Source organism: Protomyctophum bolini, assembly GCF_963924005.1.
Source record: "Protomyctophum bolini genome assembly, chromosome: 5".
Lineage (NCBI taxonomy): Eukaryota > Metazoa > Chordata > Actinopteri > Myctophiformes > Myctophidae > Protomyctophum > Protomyctophum bolini.
Genome location: NC_137866.1, coordinates 47724899 through 47743602, shown reverse-complemented (window position 1 = coordinate 47743602; position 18704 = coordinate 47724899). Strand labels below are relative to the sequence as shown.

The 18704-nt window shown below is 41.3% G+C and overlaps 1 protein-coding gene across 1 annotated transcript; it reads right to left on the bottom strand.

Moving 5' to 3' along the window:
* Window positions 1-3301: 3301 nt before the first annotated feature.
* rap1aa (RAP1A, member of RAS oncogene family a) lies at window positions 3302-17669 on the bottom strand. Its single transcript, XM_080764766.1, has 9 exons — window positions 17534-17669; window positions 13404-13520; window positions 10988-11077; window positions 9384-9452; window positions 9119-9175; window positions 8291-8431; window positions 7318-7461; window positions 6467-6589; window positions 3302-4318 (listed from the first exon to the last, which is right to left on the bottom strand). The coding sequence occupies exons 3-8, from the start codon at window positions 11042-11044 to the stop codon at window positions 6500-6502; spliced, it is 558 nt and encodes a 185-aa protein (XP_080620892.1). The 5' UTR covers window positions 11045-11077; window positions 13404-13520; window positions 17534-17669; the 3' UTR covers window positions 3302-4318; window positions 6467-6499.
* Window positions 17670-18704: the final 1035 nt, after the last annotated feature.

The window sequence follows — 18704 nt, the reverse complement described above, 5'->3', positions numbered from 1 at the left end:
AGGACGGTGATGCCGCATAGACCAAGGGAGGAGTGGAGCCGTGAAATGAAGATGGAGTGATTCGTTGTGTCGAAGGCAGCACTGAGGTCGAGGAGGATGAGGATGTATAGAGGGAACCAGAGTCGATAGAGTGGAGGATGTCATTGGTGACCTTGAGGAGAACAGTTTTGGTACTGGTTTCATATAGAGGTTATTGCAGTCCAGGTGGGATTTGAGTTGAGAGGCAACTGCTCGTTCCAGTATTTCGGGGGAGAAAGGGGAGATTGGCGATGGGCCGGTATACTTATTGGGGGTGTATGTGGGTCAAGACTATGGGTTTCTTGAGGATGGGGGTGATGGCAGCCAGCTTGAGGGCAGGAGGGACAAAGCCAGTAGACAGGGAGGAGTTTATTATATTGGTGATGAGTGGTGAGAGTGATGGGAGGCAGGAGCCGGAGCATCAACTTGTGAAATGGGACATTCTGCATAATACTATACCTTCTACTTTTGGTACTTTAAGTAGGCTACATTTCTATATCCCGGACTATTACTTGTAATAGAGTATATTTTTTACAATGCAGTAGGCTATATACTGATAGCGACTTAAAGTATACTTTTCCCACCCATGGCGGGAGCCGGGGAACATTTCTAATGTTTATCAGTTCATCAAAATGTCATTCTCCAAATCAATGTCAAATCTAAACCAACAGCTTTGAGGAAAATGTGTTCTCAGCTCCGGAGACATTTTGTGCTGACTGTGCAGACAGACCGACAGACAGACAGACTGTGCTGCTTTATGGGCATAAATGTGTCTGTTGTCATCATTATAAAGCCACTCAACGCAGTCTCTCATTCAGCCTGCAGTGTTGTCGCAGGTTGTCGCCTAAAGCTACGACGAGAAATGTTTCGACTACCTATTTTTCACTGACGAAAACTAGATAAAAATATGGAATGAGAAATGACCGGTATCGGATCGGGAGAAAAGATACGTGATCGGGACATCCCTAATATGAATATTATATCCATCATGATATTAGACCGGATATTGTCTGTGATTTGGGATATTGTACTATTGTGCTATAAAAAAAAATATATTAATCGGTATCGGCATATACCCATAATCAAATGATCAGAATCGGATCGGGAGCAAAAAAAACATGATCGGGACATTCCTAATAAAAACTAAGGACTATACCGGCAATTTCATCACCAATGAAAACTATAGTCAAAAACGTTAGGGAGGGACTATAGTGGAGAAGAGATCCAGTAGAACTAAAGAATATTTAATATAGTACATGGTATATGTCATGTCATGTACCGGTATATTCTTATTATGTTTATTTCATAATGAGTTTCCTTTGCTTCAAGTATTATGTAAAGCACATTGAATTGCCTTGTTGAGTGTAGAGAGTTATTTAGTATTTACACGGTACACAAATCCCATCACGTCAATAAAGATACAAATTCAACTGTTTCCTAAACTGGGCCGAGACCAATTTGTGTGTCGCTTTGTAGATCTATTTTCACTATCTTTTTTCCGGGAAAACATCTAATTACTCTTTATGGCCAGCCATGAGCTAAAAGGTTTGGGAACCACTGCTTTAGATCTCTGCAGCTCAATGATCAACATGTAATGACTTCATCAGGGACTCAAGCATGTATTTACAGAGCAATGAATCATTGGAAATATATTTTAAAATATAGTATACATTTTTGTATGACTACTCCAGTCCACGCATGGGCCTCTGTAGCAGGTTTTTGTTTTTGAGTGGTGCAACCACTCCAAGGAACAGCGATGTCCGTGTTCACCTATATGTGATGTGACTATGAGCACCAGTATGACTATGAGTACCAGTAGGGGCGCTGTTGTGCCAGAAACAGAGAGAGAGAGAGATAGTGCTGCACTGTTGCCTGATAATGAGAGAGAGAGAGAGGTGGGGGGGTATAGTTGCACCACTCAGTTCACATGGGTGTGATTTTTTAACAACACTTGAAGGTGAACCAGAGGTCTTGTTCCGGGGCAAACATTCACAAATAGCCGGCACCGAGCTTGTAGATTGGCGATATTCGGTGTAAGGAAATACTAGTGGACATAGCATAGAGCCCTGGGGGACCCCCGATCTTCAAGATATACAGTATATAGGGTTTAAGTGGTGAAGCGGAGAGTTCTAGCACCTATTCTGTATGATTGGTCTGCACTCTGCAGTCCTTTTGCTCATGTATTTGCATATACAGTGAAATGTGCCGTCTGCATTGAAGCCATCACACGTGTCAGGAGCAGTGGGCGCAATACGCGACTGAGAGAGCGGGTTTTATTCATTTTCTATAATGTTCATTTTAAATCTGCACCCAGAAACACACGCCTGAAACTTTATAAGACTGTCCTGAGTATATATAGAGCGGGCCCTTTTCCCTTGAAGTGAACCGCTCTATGCAGCGCCCTGGGAGAAGTTCGGAGGGGTTGAGTGTCTTCCTCAGTGTCACGTCAGCGCGTTATGGCAAGTGATTATGTATAGGTCCCATTTCACAAGTGTTCACATGTATAAAATGTTCAGAAACATTTTGAAGATGGATCTAACTAAGCTCACAATGCGTCGCATCGCAATAATAATCAAGATCTACAAAGTAACTAGTGACTAAAAATGTCATACAATGTAGTGGAGTAGAAGTAAAAGTCGGGAAAATTGGAAATACTCCAGTAAAGTAAAAGTACCTCAAAATTGTATTAGAGTACAGCACTTGAGTAACTGTACTTACTTTATTTAAAAAAATCACACCTGTGTGAACTGAGTGGTGCAACTCCCCTCTCTCTCTCATTAGCAGCCAAAGTGCAGCACTTTATCTCTCTCTGTTTCTGGCAAACAGCACCCCTACTGGTACTAATTGTCATACTCGTGCTCACAGTCACATAGGTGGGTGGGTGGGTTAACGTCACAGACATTGCTGTTCCTTGCACCACTCAAAAAGAAAAAAAATCCACTGTTTAAAGATTTTATGAGCCACTTTGTCTTCGCGTTTGGAAGCGCTCGTTGTAAATCACATTTTCAAACGAGTGCTTCAACAACTCTGACAAGTTAGAAAGAATCTCAACTGCCCAGAGTTTGACAGAAAGGTGGATTTTTCTTCACTCCATGGAGTGAAGACAGAGGATAACCTAAGCTGTCATGTAGAGATGCAATATTGGCAAGTGTAATGTTTCATGAATGGACCGTCAATGGAAGGTATTGCAACTTCAAAGCATCTATAGGTTGCTCGCGGCTATATGAAAAATCACCTTCAACCATTATCAACGACATCCAATAATTTTAAGCAAACTCCAAAGAATAATGAAAATGTACTAAAATTTAATCATTCATAAAAGCTGGAAAAAAATCATTTGTGACAGGGTAAACACAAGAAGCAATATTAGAGTTGGTTTTTAGTACAATACATTTTCAGCCTCAAGACAACCCCCTCCCATCCACCCCATATCAGTCTATAAAATACTAATTTCCTTAGCAATTCATTATGCAAAAAAAAAAAAAAAAAAAGGAATTAGAATATATTATGGGAAATATGAATTATGCCTTGAAGCTTTTTGATACAAACAAAGTCACTTAGGAAAAGATGTTACGTCATGAATACACGTCCTCGTAAGTAGAAGCAACAGACTTATGGACCATGATGCAATTCTGCAGACACCGTTAGTGCAGAAAAGGTACGAGGAAGAGGACAACAACGATTTATTTTGCAAACCTACAGTATAGTCCAGACGAGGGTCTCAAACGTTTGTATGTTTCACTTCCAGGACCCACCCCCATAACTCCTGAGGGTATAAATGGAACCAAATGGACCCGTACAGGTTCATTTTGGTTCCATTTGTACGTTCTCAGTGTTAGACCTGCAAAGGGTCCATTTGAAAACCCCCCCAGGAAAACCCACTTTTAAGAACCACTGGTACAGTTTCGTTGAAATGTTCAAGAGGGGAAAAAGAAGACAAACATGTTACTTTCAGTAAAACAGTTTTAGCTCTGATAAATGAATACACAACCCACGGCCCTATTTTAATAACACCCCCCCCCCCCCCCCCCCCCCCCACAACAAGAGTGAGATCTTTAAATAGAACAGAACACAAGAATCATAAGGTGTCACCACACACGAGAATGGCAATGATGACACAGAGAAACAAAACAAACAGACAAACATGTCCAATGTAATGTCTTCCGCATCTCTTCTCTGGAGCAGCGGTGAAGTTATGTCTGTCAGCCATGGGTGTGTGTGTGTGTGTGTGGGGGGGGGGGGGGGGGGCTTTGGGATCCTGGCACGTCCAATTGGGCAACAGTTAATTCATTACATGGTTCTGCACAAAAAAAAAGAAACAAGAGACATGATAAATGGACTGCATTTACATACGGCACCTTTCTAGTCGTTCCGACCGTTCAAGGCGTTGTACTGTGTGTCCACCCATTCATTTACACATTCCATGTTTCCATGTTGAAAAATGTTCCCACATTTTCAATTATAATAATCTACAAGCTTACAACAAAGCTAGTTGAGCTACAAGCTTGATTTTGTAGATCAGCTATTTTGTACATGTTTCGGAGAGAAATATAGAAAAAAAGTGTTAAATGCGTCATTGATTTCTCCGTACGTTTTAAGTTATGGGTTATATCTGCTCTGCCTTTTAAGGTTTCGTAATCACAAATTGCACAAACGATCCATTGGAACGTTGCAATTTCCATTTCTAACAGGGGGGGGGAGGAAAAAACTATTATTTGTGTGACAATTAATCTTCAACTCAAATTTGTAATCTTGACAGCCCTAGCGGTGGAAACCATGCAGGGCGCCAAGCTGCTCATAAGGGCAGCAAATAAGGGTTCAGTGTCTTGCTCAAGGACACGCTCTACCTCCTGAGCCACAGGTCAGTGATTCACCATTAACCCATTCTGGACGGGATTAACCCCTTTTTGGTGTTTCAACTAAGTAGTATTATGTTATACTTTAGCTATTGAAAAACAGCATGTTCTAAACATGGTCTTGCTGTTCTACATACAGCCAACCAGTTAACCCTAGAACACTGAACGCAACTTTTGGCAAACCATCACATCATTACTTCTGTATTAACCCATTCTGACCTGAGATCAGATTCACATACGAGGTTTCCACTGGACACACACTGGTCTGATTAACCCATTCTGACCTGAGATCAGATTCTAAAAATGTCAGTCGTTCTTCGATTCTTCAAAAATAGCAGACCTACAAGCTCGTATCGCGCCACTCGGTGGCGCGATATGAGCTTGTAGATCTGCTATTTTTCAATAGCTAAAGCATAACATGATGCCAACACCAAAATGGGTGCCCGGTCAGAATGGGTTAAATTACATTAAACCAACCCAAGAGATCTCGCGTTGGCAAAGGCGGTTTGCGAGTACGACTGCTTTCGCGTGTGTGGCAAATAAGTGTTAATATTGACTAAGCTTTTTCCCCCAACCTTTCAACCCGTCATTTATAACATTTTGTATGTTGTAGCCATTTAAATATAAAGCCAGTGTTTACTAGCAAACATAGGGCCTTTGAAAACCCTTGATAGAATTAACTAAACCTATAGTAGCACATAATGAACCAATGGTATCACACAAAAACAGCAAACATAGCTGACGGGTTGTGAAAGTGACACAAATGTGTGAAAATGACACATTTATCAAACTTCCTCACACTGAATGTGCAAAGAAAATGCCTGACTTTCCGAGTCTGGAGTGCCTTCCAATTTCACATGATGTAGGCCTAGTAACTCATCTCTGTCAGTTTGTTACTTTTCAGGATAAAAAAACATGAAAAGTAGCAGATCATCAAGCACGACGCGCGTCATGGTGAAAGTAGATTTAGACTACTTTTGATGCTTTTGTTTGACGCTATAGTTAGTGTAGTATGATCAAATACCCATTTTGACCTGAGAAAAGATTCTACAAATGCCTTCAAAATCCTGGCGGTTTTCTCGAAAAACCTCATGTTTCCATGTCAGTAGTTCTCAAACATTTTCATGTCAAGGACCCCCAGAAACATGTAATTGGCCGCCGACCCCCATCTGAAAATATGTTGTTCCAGGGAGGCCCCCCCCCCCCCCCCCCCCCAGAAGCAAAGATATGAGTTAAAAACGTTTCGCTCTGAATTTTTCAAAAATAGCAGACCTACAAGCTCGTAGTGGCGCGCTATGAGCTTGTAGATCTGCTATTTTCCAATAGCTAAAGTAGAACAGAATGCTTAAAACACCAAAAATGGTTCCCGCCCGGTTATGGGTTCATTTATGTGGGGGGGGAGAAAAAAACCGTAGAATATGTATAGATAAGAGGTTTCTTCCCCGGCAGCAACGAACTCCATTGCCTGCTGGGAAGCCATGCCTGGTCTGGCAGAGCTTCCCCTCTCGCATGATGCGAGCATGCTTTCCCCAGCAGGCACGGTTCTGTTCTCCTCTGGCGTGCGTCCCAACACCCCCCAGATCCCAACTCACCTGGCGTGGAGCTGCTTTGCTGCCTGGGTCGTTTTAGAGCACCGTGCAATTTGACTTCTTTTTCGCCTTCTTCTTTTCCATCGGCGTTTTCCTGTTGATCTGTCTCACCAGATCATAGAAAATCTACAACATCATAAAAAGAAAAGTATAGAACTTTTTAGGTTGGGAAGTGTGAGCATGTTGCGGCAGCAAGCACACGTGGTTGGGTTGATGACACCTTTCAGTTCCCGTTTTCCAGTTCTCTAGATGGGTAAGGAGTTCTAAAATGACATGGAACTAGGGATTCACAATTATGGGAATATTCACGATTGCAACTCTGTGGAAGTTAACAGGAAATAATGGGAGTCAAATAGAAATTAGAAATATGAGGATTGTTTGCTCAGACTGTATTCACCATATCATATGCAGACATATGACAATTGGCACATTAATTAAATCATTAATACATATATACTTTCAGCCTAAATCCCTGTTGTTCTAATGTGAGGATGATGATGATGTAGAGTACAGTAGACATGATGTAGTTTGGCATGTCTACTGTACATTTCTTTGGGATTTAGGTTGAAAATCTGCAGAGTTTCCCTTTAAATGGGCATACTTTCTAACAATAAAAATGCCGTTGCAGTTTTATTTTCATCCAAATTTACCTCAAAATACGTTGCTCACTATATATATATATATATATATATTTAAAAAAAGGTAAAAGGTTTATATAGAAATAGTTCCGAGCTCAACTTGTCCGTTTGGTAAAAAATATCCCGTCGACACTTTGCAGCGTGACCGATGGAGGTAATCGTTGTGTTTAATTGCCTCGTTAAAACGTGCGTGTGACGTCACAATGTTCAATTCACCTCGTTAACGTTGATCTTTGATTTGGCTGAGGTCTCTAGAAAGGCACAGTTGCTCCACTGCCGGGCCAGGTTCTGCCCCTGCTCCTTGCCCACCACGCGCTCATCCTCCAGGTCACACTTGTTCCCCACCAGGATCATAGGAACCTGAATACCGTACAGAGACCACAATTAACAGTTGTTGCCATACCAATACCGGTATCGGGGGGGGGGGGGGGGGGGGGGGCAGATCTACAAACTCACCGAGTGGCGCGCTACGAGCTTGTAGGTCTGCCATTTTTGGAAAAATCGTGAAAATATTTATTTCAGAAAACTGGAGGATTCAGAAGACAATTTCGAGGTCAGGCCAAAATGGAATAATGCAACCACTGTCATAGTTATTTGAGTTTTTTTTTAATATATATATATATTTTTATCCCACGATTTTGTAACCCATTTTTCACCCCTGTGTCAATCATCTAATGTGATCCTGGGCTCTACACACCCTCCACCAACCTAGTCCCCATATATGGGGGACATGGGGAGCGCAACGGACTTGAACTCATGCTTCCTTCATGCCTGAGTGTCCAAGTTGCTCCTTTACACCTGACAGGGGGGGAGTTTCCCTGGTTGGACGTAGCGCGTGGAAGGAACACGTTATTCCAACCAGTTCCTTTCCCCTCTATCAGGCGCCCCGGCTGGCCAGGGGGAGGCAGTTTAGTGACCAGGATTACTGCATGTTTTTTGTGAGGGTACCTACCCTAGGGGACACGGGGAGAACATGCAAACAAAGTTATTTGTGTTTGTCTATGATTATTTCAGGGCTTAAAGCCAAAAACAAATCCCGATATCTGATCGGTACTCGGTATCGACCCGACGTGCAGGTTATGGGTTCCTGTATCGGCACATCGCTAACCACAACAGTAAAAACACTGCTTTGAGAAACGGAGAGCTGCACTATGAGTCGATAAAAGACGCTGCCTTGTGTTCCACTCACGTCCTCCGTGTCTTTAACTCGGAGGATCTGCTCGCGGAGGTCCTGGAGGTCGTTAAACGTGGACTGCGCGGTGATGGAGTAGACCAAGGCGAAGCCCTGGCCGTTCTTCATGTACAGGTCCCTCATGGCCGTGAACTGCTCCTGTGGAATCACGAGACCACAAAGAGACGTGTTGTCGTGAAGCCGTCGACGCGAAGACGCCGTCGAGACGCCCGCTTTGCTGCCTTGGGATTACGGGGGTGGACTGACCGCACGGTTCAGCAAGTTACATTGTAATACCAGTTACATTTATAGCAGTGGGTTGTGGTTTTCAACCTTTTCAGGCCGTGACCCCACAAAATACTCATTTGAACTGACCAATTTTGACTGGGCGAAAATGTAGGCAATTACCAGCCTACGACTGTTGAGATGGGGGACATTTCACAGAGCAAGCTAACTGGATAATCAAGGCTTAATTATCAGTTAGATTGCCTTCATTTGCTTCAGTCCATTTTACATAACACCCACAGTGAGTCAGGTCCAGTTGCCATAGTAACCAAACCCTCGACAGCCATCCTGGTTCTGGGCAGGCTCGAAGTGCAGATAAATGCCAACTTGCCGAACCTGCCTAACCTGAATGTTGCATCAAACGTGTACTTCAAAGTAGGGCTGGGACATATCAATCAAATCAAAGACGATCACTTTGACCAAATTCCTTGGTATCAACATTGTGATGACATCATTCTATTTCAAATTCAATTTAACTGCAGTTACTGTGTGTGTGTGTGTCCATGACAAATCTTCCTTAGGGAAAATAGAAATAAAACAAAAGGATGCGCTTGTACTTACTGTTCCCGCAGTGTCGAGGATTTCCAGCATGCATTGCTGCCCATCCACCTCCACTTGCTGTCGGAAGAAAAAGACATCATCTTCATTTTAGAGTATTTCAAAAGTGCAATACATTTGAAAGTAGGAGACAGTGAATGAGCCATTCATTAATGAAGTAATGCTTCGTTTATGCATGTCGCTCGCAGCTTGTAGAGCTGCTATTTCTTAGCGCGCGACACCGTCGTAGGACAACGTATGGAATCAGACGCATGTGAAATGGGCTCACCTTTCTGTAGGAGTCTTCTATTGTGGGGTCGTACTTCTCCACGAAAATACCTTGTACAAATTGGACTGTCTGGAAGGAGCAAAAGACAGAGGGACGGCATACATAAGTAGAACACGACAAGACATGTCTGTTTATTCTATTGGGAGAATAACAATAAGAATGCATCGGTACATCGAGGCCGACACCTAAAGCCTAATGCATGCTCCGTCACACGACAGCAAACCAATTGTGAACCTGGCTTATATAATGGTTAGATAAGAACGCTGAACGTTGATGCATTTGGTAACATTCACGTGTGTTTTGTATAATTCATATTATGAATGAATAAATATCTGAATTAATACAAGAGTGATTTGCACCCTCAGACAAGACATCTGCCTCACTATACTCTGCCTCACTATACTGCATGAAGCTCATCCGCTCAGGCAGGGATGGCCTCCTTGAGGTGGTACACCTGGGTTCTTATACCAGGCCTTATACCAGGCCAGGCCCACGTACACAGGGGGGGGTAGGGAGACCCATGATATCAAGGGGGAGTCTCCTGTTTACCAGTGTTGCCATGTCTGCTTATTATAATCTGTAGCGTTCTTTGGGCTATATATATTTTTTTTAAAGCTTCCGTTTCCCGCTAATAATGAATTAATTATTGTAGCCTCTGCCATGCCTTCCATTCTGAGCGGGTTTTGTTTTGAGGCAAAAGTTACCCCCAGGTCTGTGAACAGAGAGCCAAAGCCACCAACGTTAAATCTATCGGGTCGCATATCCAAGTCACCCGAAACATAATCTGTGCGAAGCGGCCAAAATCGGCGTAAACGACGCTCGTTTTGTTTAGAAATCGTAATCTGTGATTTAGAATCCGAGATGAAAGCATCTGGAAAGGGTAAACAGACGAGGAGTTAATGGGCGCGGCCATTTTCATTTTCAAGTCATGGCTCTCGTGTACATCGTGCACTAGCATTCTAGAGCTAGCCAGATGTAGCTTAAGACCGGGGCCTACATTTATCCATCTTATCTATAATGCATAAACCAACATAAAAGCTAGCCCAGTCTCCGGACAGGGCCCGAATCCAGATCACCTCTAGCTCTCCATATATGGAGCTGGCCTGTTCTGACATTACAATGCTGTTCTGACGTCTGCATAGACTCCCTATTTGGGGCATGCCTGACAAAGAACTCCATATATGGGTATGAAATGGAAAGACGTAATACATTTCAAACTCGCATCGTTCCAAGTAGGCCAGTGACCAACGGGCACCGCTCTAGTCAATATGAAACACCTTAAGACGTCTGCAGACGTCATAGGGCATCCCGCGGTTTTCTTTGATAAGACATGTATAATAATAATACACGTCTTTAGCATTCCGACGTGTTAAGTGTAGTGTAGCGTGAGCACTATTTCCGTGCTCGGACACTCGGGACAGCCAGCCAGGGACACGCATAGCTGTCCACAGGAGTGGTTGCACCACTCAAAGACCTCAATGGCGCTGCCCTGGAGAAGGGCCAAGAATATGGTATATATATATATATATATATATATATATATATATATATATATATATAGGAAAGGCACTCCAACTTCAGTGAGCTGGATATACATCACTCACCAGTGCAGATTTTCCCACGCCTCCCGATCCCAACACCACTAGCTTGTATTCACGCATGGTGGCCTGACGTCACTGGACTGGAACTGGGGTCTGGGAGAGAGAGAGAGAGAGAGAGAGAGAGAAAAAGACAAGTTATTACACTTTTAGAAACACAAAACTAGAGCCTCGCCCATGTCACGTCTTTCGGTCCGGCACAATCCAATGACGGAGAACACTAGTAGACTTGACTGATTATTTTGTAATAAAGTAATAAAATGACTATTTTGTAATAAGTTCAATAAAGTGGAATACATCTCACATTTCTCCCTGTAAACCTTTTTGCAAACATAGCCCAGCTACAAACTCGGGCCTGTGGTTCCTGCTGTCATGTCCCCCCGGTGACACACCGTACACAACTGTCATTACACAGTACCACAAACTGCTGCTGCTTTCCATTATTTTAACTCTGTAAATATAACTATTTGTATTTGTTCTGATCTCAGGTCAAAATGGGATAACCATGCTCTGTTGAACAAATAAATACATACAGTATATATATATATTCTGAAGAAAAATAAACAAAACATTGCAGGAATGAGTTCAACCCCACGGTATCACATAAGAGGTTATTGTCTCAGGCTCAGCCCATAGGTGGTTGTGACACGACTGTCTGCCTGGCATGGTCAACAATCACAGCTGGGAATCTGGACATAGAGAGCGCTGTGTATGTTGAATCAACTGTATGAGCTCTTATCTTATTCTATGATGCAGATCATTATTATGCTCATTTGACGTGTAAACCGTAAGATATGAGAAAGAGGTGGGCGATCATGAAATCTTTCTGAATCTACCGAGCTTAACGCATTCTGAACGGGAACCCGTTTTGGTGCTAGCATCATGTTATGCTTTAGCTATTGAAAAATAGCAGATCTACGAGCTCGTAGCGCGCCTCGTAGATCTGCTATTTTTGAAAAAACGACTGACATTTTTAGAATCTGATCTCAGGTCAGAATGGGTTAATCAGACCAGTGTGTGTCCAGAGGGAACCTCGTATGAATCTGATCTCGGGTCAGAATGGGTTAACAATAATTTGACAATGTCACACGGACTTGCATCATTTCTGTGGGACGTTTTTTTTTGTGTCAGACGCTGCTGTGAGACAAAGCACACAGAACGCGCTCTGTGGCGCTCCACGCTCAACGGGGCATTTGCAATTCCAACGACGACGTATGAAACGCCACCAGTATATGCCCACAATGAAGAGACGGGCACATGAGGCTCTCCACAAAGACCCATTGTAAGCACCCATGCAGAACACTACACACAGCCCACAGAACCATTGGAACCAGTGCACGAATGGAACCAAAGCCATTCGGTTCTTTAACCCATTCTGACCTGAGATCAGATTCATACGAGGTTTCCACGGGACACACACTGGTCTGATTAACCCATTCTGACCTGAGATCAGATTCTAAAAATGTCAGTCGCTCTTCGATTTTTCAAAAATAGCAGACCTACAAGCTCGTAGCGCGCCACTCGGTGGCGCGCTATGAGCTTGTAGATCTGCTATTTTTCAATAGCTAAAGCATAACATGATGCTAACACCAAAACGGGTTCCCGGTCAGAATGGGTTAAATTAAGACAAATGATTTGACAGTGTAGTTTGGGGTCAATGATGTTTGACGAGGTATCAATCAGGAATATGATTTGGTTATCAATGTATGCAAATGGAGAAACTAGAATTAACTTAACATATAGACCATACATACATAAGACCAGGGTGAAGTTTGCCATTAGATATCAGATTAGCGAGAAGCATAAAGCTTTGCTCTCATTAGATATAGGGGTCCAACTTTTAAAAACGTTTTATCAAGGTGATGACCTTGGCTGGGTTCGGTTTGGGACGTTGGCCGATAGGCCAGAGACACAATGCTTCTTTGTTGACGACCGTTAGCAAACAAGAAACAGATTACAAGTTCAAACTTCAAAATCATGGCTTTGGATGACAGCTGTTTCTTACTTACGGTATACTAGTATTTCGTTTTGGAGGAGTTTTTTTTTATTATTATTAAAAAGGATAAGAATAAATTCTTCTACATTTAGTTAATGTTGCGCAATATATCTGCAAACACACTGACATTGGCCAGGTCTAGAGCTTGTAGGTCTGCTATTTTTGAAAAATCGAAGAACAACCGACATAGAAACATAGCTTTTTCAGAAAACTGTCAGGATTTAGAAGACATTTTTAGAATCCGATCTCAGGTCAAAATGGGTTCAAAAGGATCAGAACAAATTCTTTAACCACTTAAGACTTCTACATTTAGTTAATGTTGCGCAATATATCTGCAAACACACCGACACCGACCAATGTTAGTTATTTTCATGATTCCCATCATAGGAGGTACCTAATGGACCTTTACAGGTCTGTAACTCTTACCGAGTACACGGCTGACAGCAGAGCAGACAGGAGACGACAACTCCCTCTACATCTGGCGAGGAGATCCGCTGGATCTGCACGCTCGCTGCTGATGGACGTTCACACGTGCTGCCGGCTCTGCAGGAAACACAGGAAGACACATCAGGACATGCCGTCGGGTTACATCAGGGTTTTTTACACACAGTGGAATATGGAATTGGGTAGTGTTAAAGACAAAGTGTCCTTGAGCAAGACACTGAACCAACTGGAAAAAAAGGCACCGTTGACATGGGAAAGTGGTGGGAATGCAGCCAGGGCTGACCTTAAGGCATTTATGATTGCAATATGCTTCAGTGATTATTCTCTTCAAAACACAACACTCCTCCACACAACAGATGTACAAGGAAGCATATTTCAGGATCTCACATCATCAGTCGTTTGTTTTAAGTTTGGTATTAAACGATTGTGGATCTGCTACTTTTGATGCCTTTATGATCACAGGTATTGTTCATTGTAATGAACCGACAAACGGCTCTGGAGGTAGGGCTCATTTGTCCCCAGAGCGTCCTTACCTAGGTGTTGAAGTGTCCTTGAGAAAGGCGTATATCTATTCTACGTCCGAGCATAGACATGGTAACGCCCCGCCTGCCTCTGATTGGCCTACCGACACTGCCCGCCTTGCCCGTCCTCCGAGATGGAAGGGTGGGAATTAATACATAAGTACAAGAGAATGGCAACACGCAACAGTAACTTGAAAAAGTAACTTGAAAAAAGTAGAAGAGGCAAACTAATATTGTTTGTGCGGTTTGCTTTGATTGAATAATTGATTGAACACATATGTACTATGGTTTGATTTGGCTGTGTTCTAAATTAAAGTGTTAGTGTTGATTATAGTGTATTAATCAAATTATAGTAATACTATTATACTAAAAAAAATAAAGATCAAGGTATTAATCTAATTGTAGTAAACTAATACTATTTAAGTATTAAAACCTTTTTAAAGTACAATAAATGTTTCAAGTTTACACAAATAAAAACAAACAAATAAACAGGCCAACGGCATAAACAATATTTGTTTCCCTTCTACAAAAATAAAAGTTTCTGTCGCGTGTGACAAGCGGTCATTCTCTTGTATTATACCTAGGGATGCCACAAAGTGACCATCAGCCAAATTGAATAGTCGACAGCTCTGCCGATAAATAAATGGATTAGGTAGGGTAGGCCAATCAGAGGCAGGCGTGGCGTTACCATGTCTATGCTCGGTAGGGCTGTGAATCTTTGGGTGTCCCACCATTCGATTCAGATTCTTGGGGTCACGATTCAATTCAAAATCGATTCTCAATCCAAAAACTTTTTTTTTAAATTCAAAACAATTCTCCCACTGCTCCTAATAGTTACGGTGAGTTAAATCACTGCTCTTAATAGTTACGGTGAGTTAACTTAAATCACTGATCCTAATAGTTAAATCACTGATCCTAATAGTTGGTTAAATCACTGATCCTAATAGTTAGTTATATCACTGATCCTAATAGTTAAATCACTGATCCTAATAGTTAAATCACTGATCCTAATAGTTAAATCACTGATCCTAATAGTTAGTTGAATCACTGCTCCTAATAGTTAGTTAAATCACTGATCCTAATAGTTAAATCACTGATCCTAATAGTTAGTTAAATCACTGATCCTAATAGTTAGTTAAATCACTGATCCTAATAGTTAAATCACTGATCCTAATAGTTAGTTAAATCACTGATCCTAATAGTTAAATCACTGATCCTAATAGTTAGTTAAATCACTGATCCTAATAGTTAAATCACTGATGCTAATAGTTAGTTGAATCACTGATCCTAATAGTTAGTTGAATCACTGCTCCTAATAGTTAGTTAAATCACTGATCCTAATAGTTACGGTGAGTTAACTTAAATCACTGATCCTAATAGTTAAATCACTGATCCTAATAGTTGGTTAAATCACTGATCCTAATAGTTAGTTATATCACTGATCCTAATAGTTAAATCACTGATCCTAATAGTTAGTTGAATCACTGATCCTAATAGTTAGTTGAATCACTGCTCCTAATAGTTAGTTAAATCACTGATCCTAATAGTTAAATCACTGATCCTAATAGTTAGTTAAATCACTGATCCTAATAGTTAGTTAAATCACTGATCCTAATAGTTAAATCACTGATCCTAATAGTTAGTTAAATCACTGATCCTAATAGTTAAATCACTGATCCTAATAGTTAGTTAAATCACTGATCCTAATAGTTAAATCACTGATGCTAATAGTTAGTTGAATCACTGATCCTAATAGTTAGTTGAATCACTGCTCCTAATAGTTAGTTAAATCACTGATCCTAATAGTTAAATCACTGATGCTAATAGTTAGTTGAATCACTGATCCTAATAGTTAGTTAAATCACTGATCCTAATAGTTAAATCACTGATACTAATAGTTAAATCACTGATCCTAATAGTTAAATCACTGATCCTAATAGTTAGTTAAATCACTGATCCTAATAGTTAAATCACTGATGCTAATAGTTAGTTGAATCACTGATCCTAATAGTTAGTTAAATCACTGATCCTAATAGTTAAATCACTGATCCTAATAGTTAAATCACTGATCCTAATAGTTAGTTGAATCACTGATCCTAATAGCTATGATGGTTAAACCACTCCTAATAGTTTGGATGGTTATATCACAGTTACTAAAAGTTAGGGTGTTTAAATCACTCCTAATAGTTCGGATGGTTATATCACAGTTACTAAAAGTTAGGATGGTTAAATCACTCCTAATAGTTCGGATGGTTATATCACAGTTACTAAAAGTTAGGATGGTTAAATCACTCCTAATAGTTCGGATGGTTATATCACAGTTACTAAAAGTTAGGGTGGTTAAATCACTGTTAATAGTTAGGATAGTTACAAGCAGACCGTAGATTCCAGTTATGTGCAAATGTAATTATGTAACCGTCCCCCTGACACCAGCATAGACCAAAAATAGCCAATCTACAATATGTTGTATCACAATGTGTCATCATATGCTTGCCTTGTATGCATTTTCATTTTGTATAACTGGTGTACAATGTGTATAAGTCTAGGGATGCCAGGCAAATGAGGACGTTACCGGTCATTTGGTTATTAACAACTAAAAGGGATACAATTATAATTGATTATAATGCATTAGTCCGTAGTATTTCTGCTACAATTTAAAATAACATGTTTATTATATTATTGTACCTAATCAGGCCACCAGGGGGGCAAAAAGGTTTTAACTAACTTTGTAGAAGTACTCAAAATATTATTCACATGAATCATTTGGGTCCAAAATGATGAAAACCACACAGACGCGTCGTGTTTCATGGTCATCGATCCGTTTCCGATCAGAAACCGTTCTTTTCAGGGCCGACAGACAATAAACATTAAGCCCTGGAAGGGAAGGGTGGGGCTTTAGTTACACGGCTAATTTAAACTTCGCCGTCGGACCGTATCGTGTCGCCCCTCCGGCGACAATCGACGTGTTTTCAGCTGAAAAAGGGTGTCGCCGCGGGTCGCGAGACCGTCTCCCCCACCCGAAAACACGTCATCGTTAGCTCTAAATACGTCATATTTGTCGAGTTTCACATTCACGCTCGCGGACCGGAATGTTGTAATTAGCCTACCATAAGTCCATTACTGTCCTCATTGAAACACAACACCAATTACATTACAATGAAACTGTCACTTTACTTGAGACATATTCATAATCATCCCCGCGTGACGTTCTGTGACGGACTATTTGAATGATAATAATGATAATAACATACTAGCTACACAGCTTCAATGCTAACTTGTCAACGACTTCCAACGTTTGTTAACGCCACACAAAATGCTAAAGGTGTTAGCAGTAAGCTGCTTAAATGTTGGGTCAAATAAAAGGACATTAATGTGAAATATTATGACGTTTGCGTTTTAACTTTAAGGGCTTTTTGAAGCTAGAGACAAACGGTCGCCTCCCTTGTAGCTAGTGGCGGCTAATGCTAACTTTAGCCTGTTCCGCTCTCTCTCTCTCGGGTTTTCGGGGCGTGAAGTTGCAACGTTTAGTTTAACGAACAGAATACTGTTTATTCTAATGTCATTTCAATGTTAGTGTTTAATGGTTCTTACCGTGTGTGGTTTGTGTTGCAGCAGCGGGCCGATAGCGACCGTTAGTACAGACCGACGACACACTGAAGTTTGGTCGTTAAAGTGTTACGACTCCTCCGAGAGAACCAACAAACACACCGAGGATGCGACCCGCACGTCATAACTAAGCGTCGTCGTCGGAAAACGGAAGCGTTTAAGGTCAGGGTACTAACGTAAATTTTTTTGTTTTTCTCTTCAAAATAAAATTGAGAAAACAAGAAAATATCATGTTTTATTTGTAAACCTAAAATGAAACAGAGCTGTTTGCGCCTGTTTTCGATTTGTGTCAGTTTAATTTATTTATTTTCTCTTGCAAAACAGAACCAATGAAAACAGAACACTAGTAAAGCTGTGTTCCGTTCTTAAACATAAAAGGACAAAAGAGAATACAGGCCAATAAAATCGGCACCTGTTTTCGTTTGAAGAACTGTTTGAAGAAGCTGTGTTCCGTTGTTCCATTATCCATCTAAATCAAGGAAACAGAACTCTGAACCTGTGTTCTGTAGTTCCATTTTCCGTTTGCACTGAAAGTAAGTGTGACAGACGGCTTGTATTTTTTCATGGTCTGCTTTCATTCACATTCATTGCCAATGGGACCTTCAAAATAAAGGTTGTCTAGTTTGTGTGATATAAGTGATATTTTGCCTGTAGCTTCAGATGAAGACAAAGTTAGCTTATATGTGTGTGATGATAGGCTATATAGTGATATTATTTTAAGAGTCATATTAATTAATAATTATAGTGCTATAGTGTAGTGGCCAGTGGGAGATGTCACCAGCATGGCATGTTGGCACGACGGACATCTGGGTCCGGGGACCCCCGGGGGTACTTGAGGGAGTTCCAGGAGGGACCCAGCTAAATTATAGTTAGGACCCTTAATAAGGGTCCCTTATGGATCTGTATCTCAGAGAGTGTACAAATTCCGGGTCCCAGGAGATAGAAAGGCCATTATAAATGGGGGTCCGTAGACTAATGCATGTCAAACTGGGAGTCCTTGAAATTAAACGGGTTGAAAATCACTGCTAGAGCCATAACAAGTTTCTCTTATTGGGGTCCCTGGCATATATTTTCAAATGGGGGTCCACGGGCTAATTAGTGTCAATTTGTACTATACAAATACAATTCTATACAGATATATGGTAATAACTGTAGC

Excerpts from the sequence above, each read along its gene's own strand:
- rap1aa (XM_080764766.1), bottom strand. The coding sequence starts at position 11,044 with ATGCGTGAATACAAGCTAGTGGTGTTGGGATCGGGAGGCGTGGGAAAA. Across the intron at positions 9,176-9,383 it reads TAGAAGACTCCTACAGAAAG|CAAGTGGAGGTGGATGGGCA; the intron begins GTGAGCCCATTT and ends TTCTTCCGACAG. Across the intron at positions 8,432-9,118 it reads TCCTCGACACTGCGGGAACA|GAGCAGTTCACGGCCATGAG; the intron begins GTAAGTACAAGC and ends GTGATTCCACAG.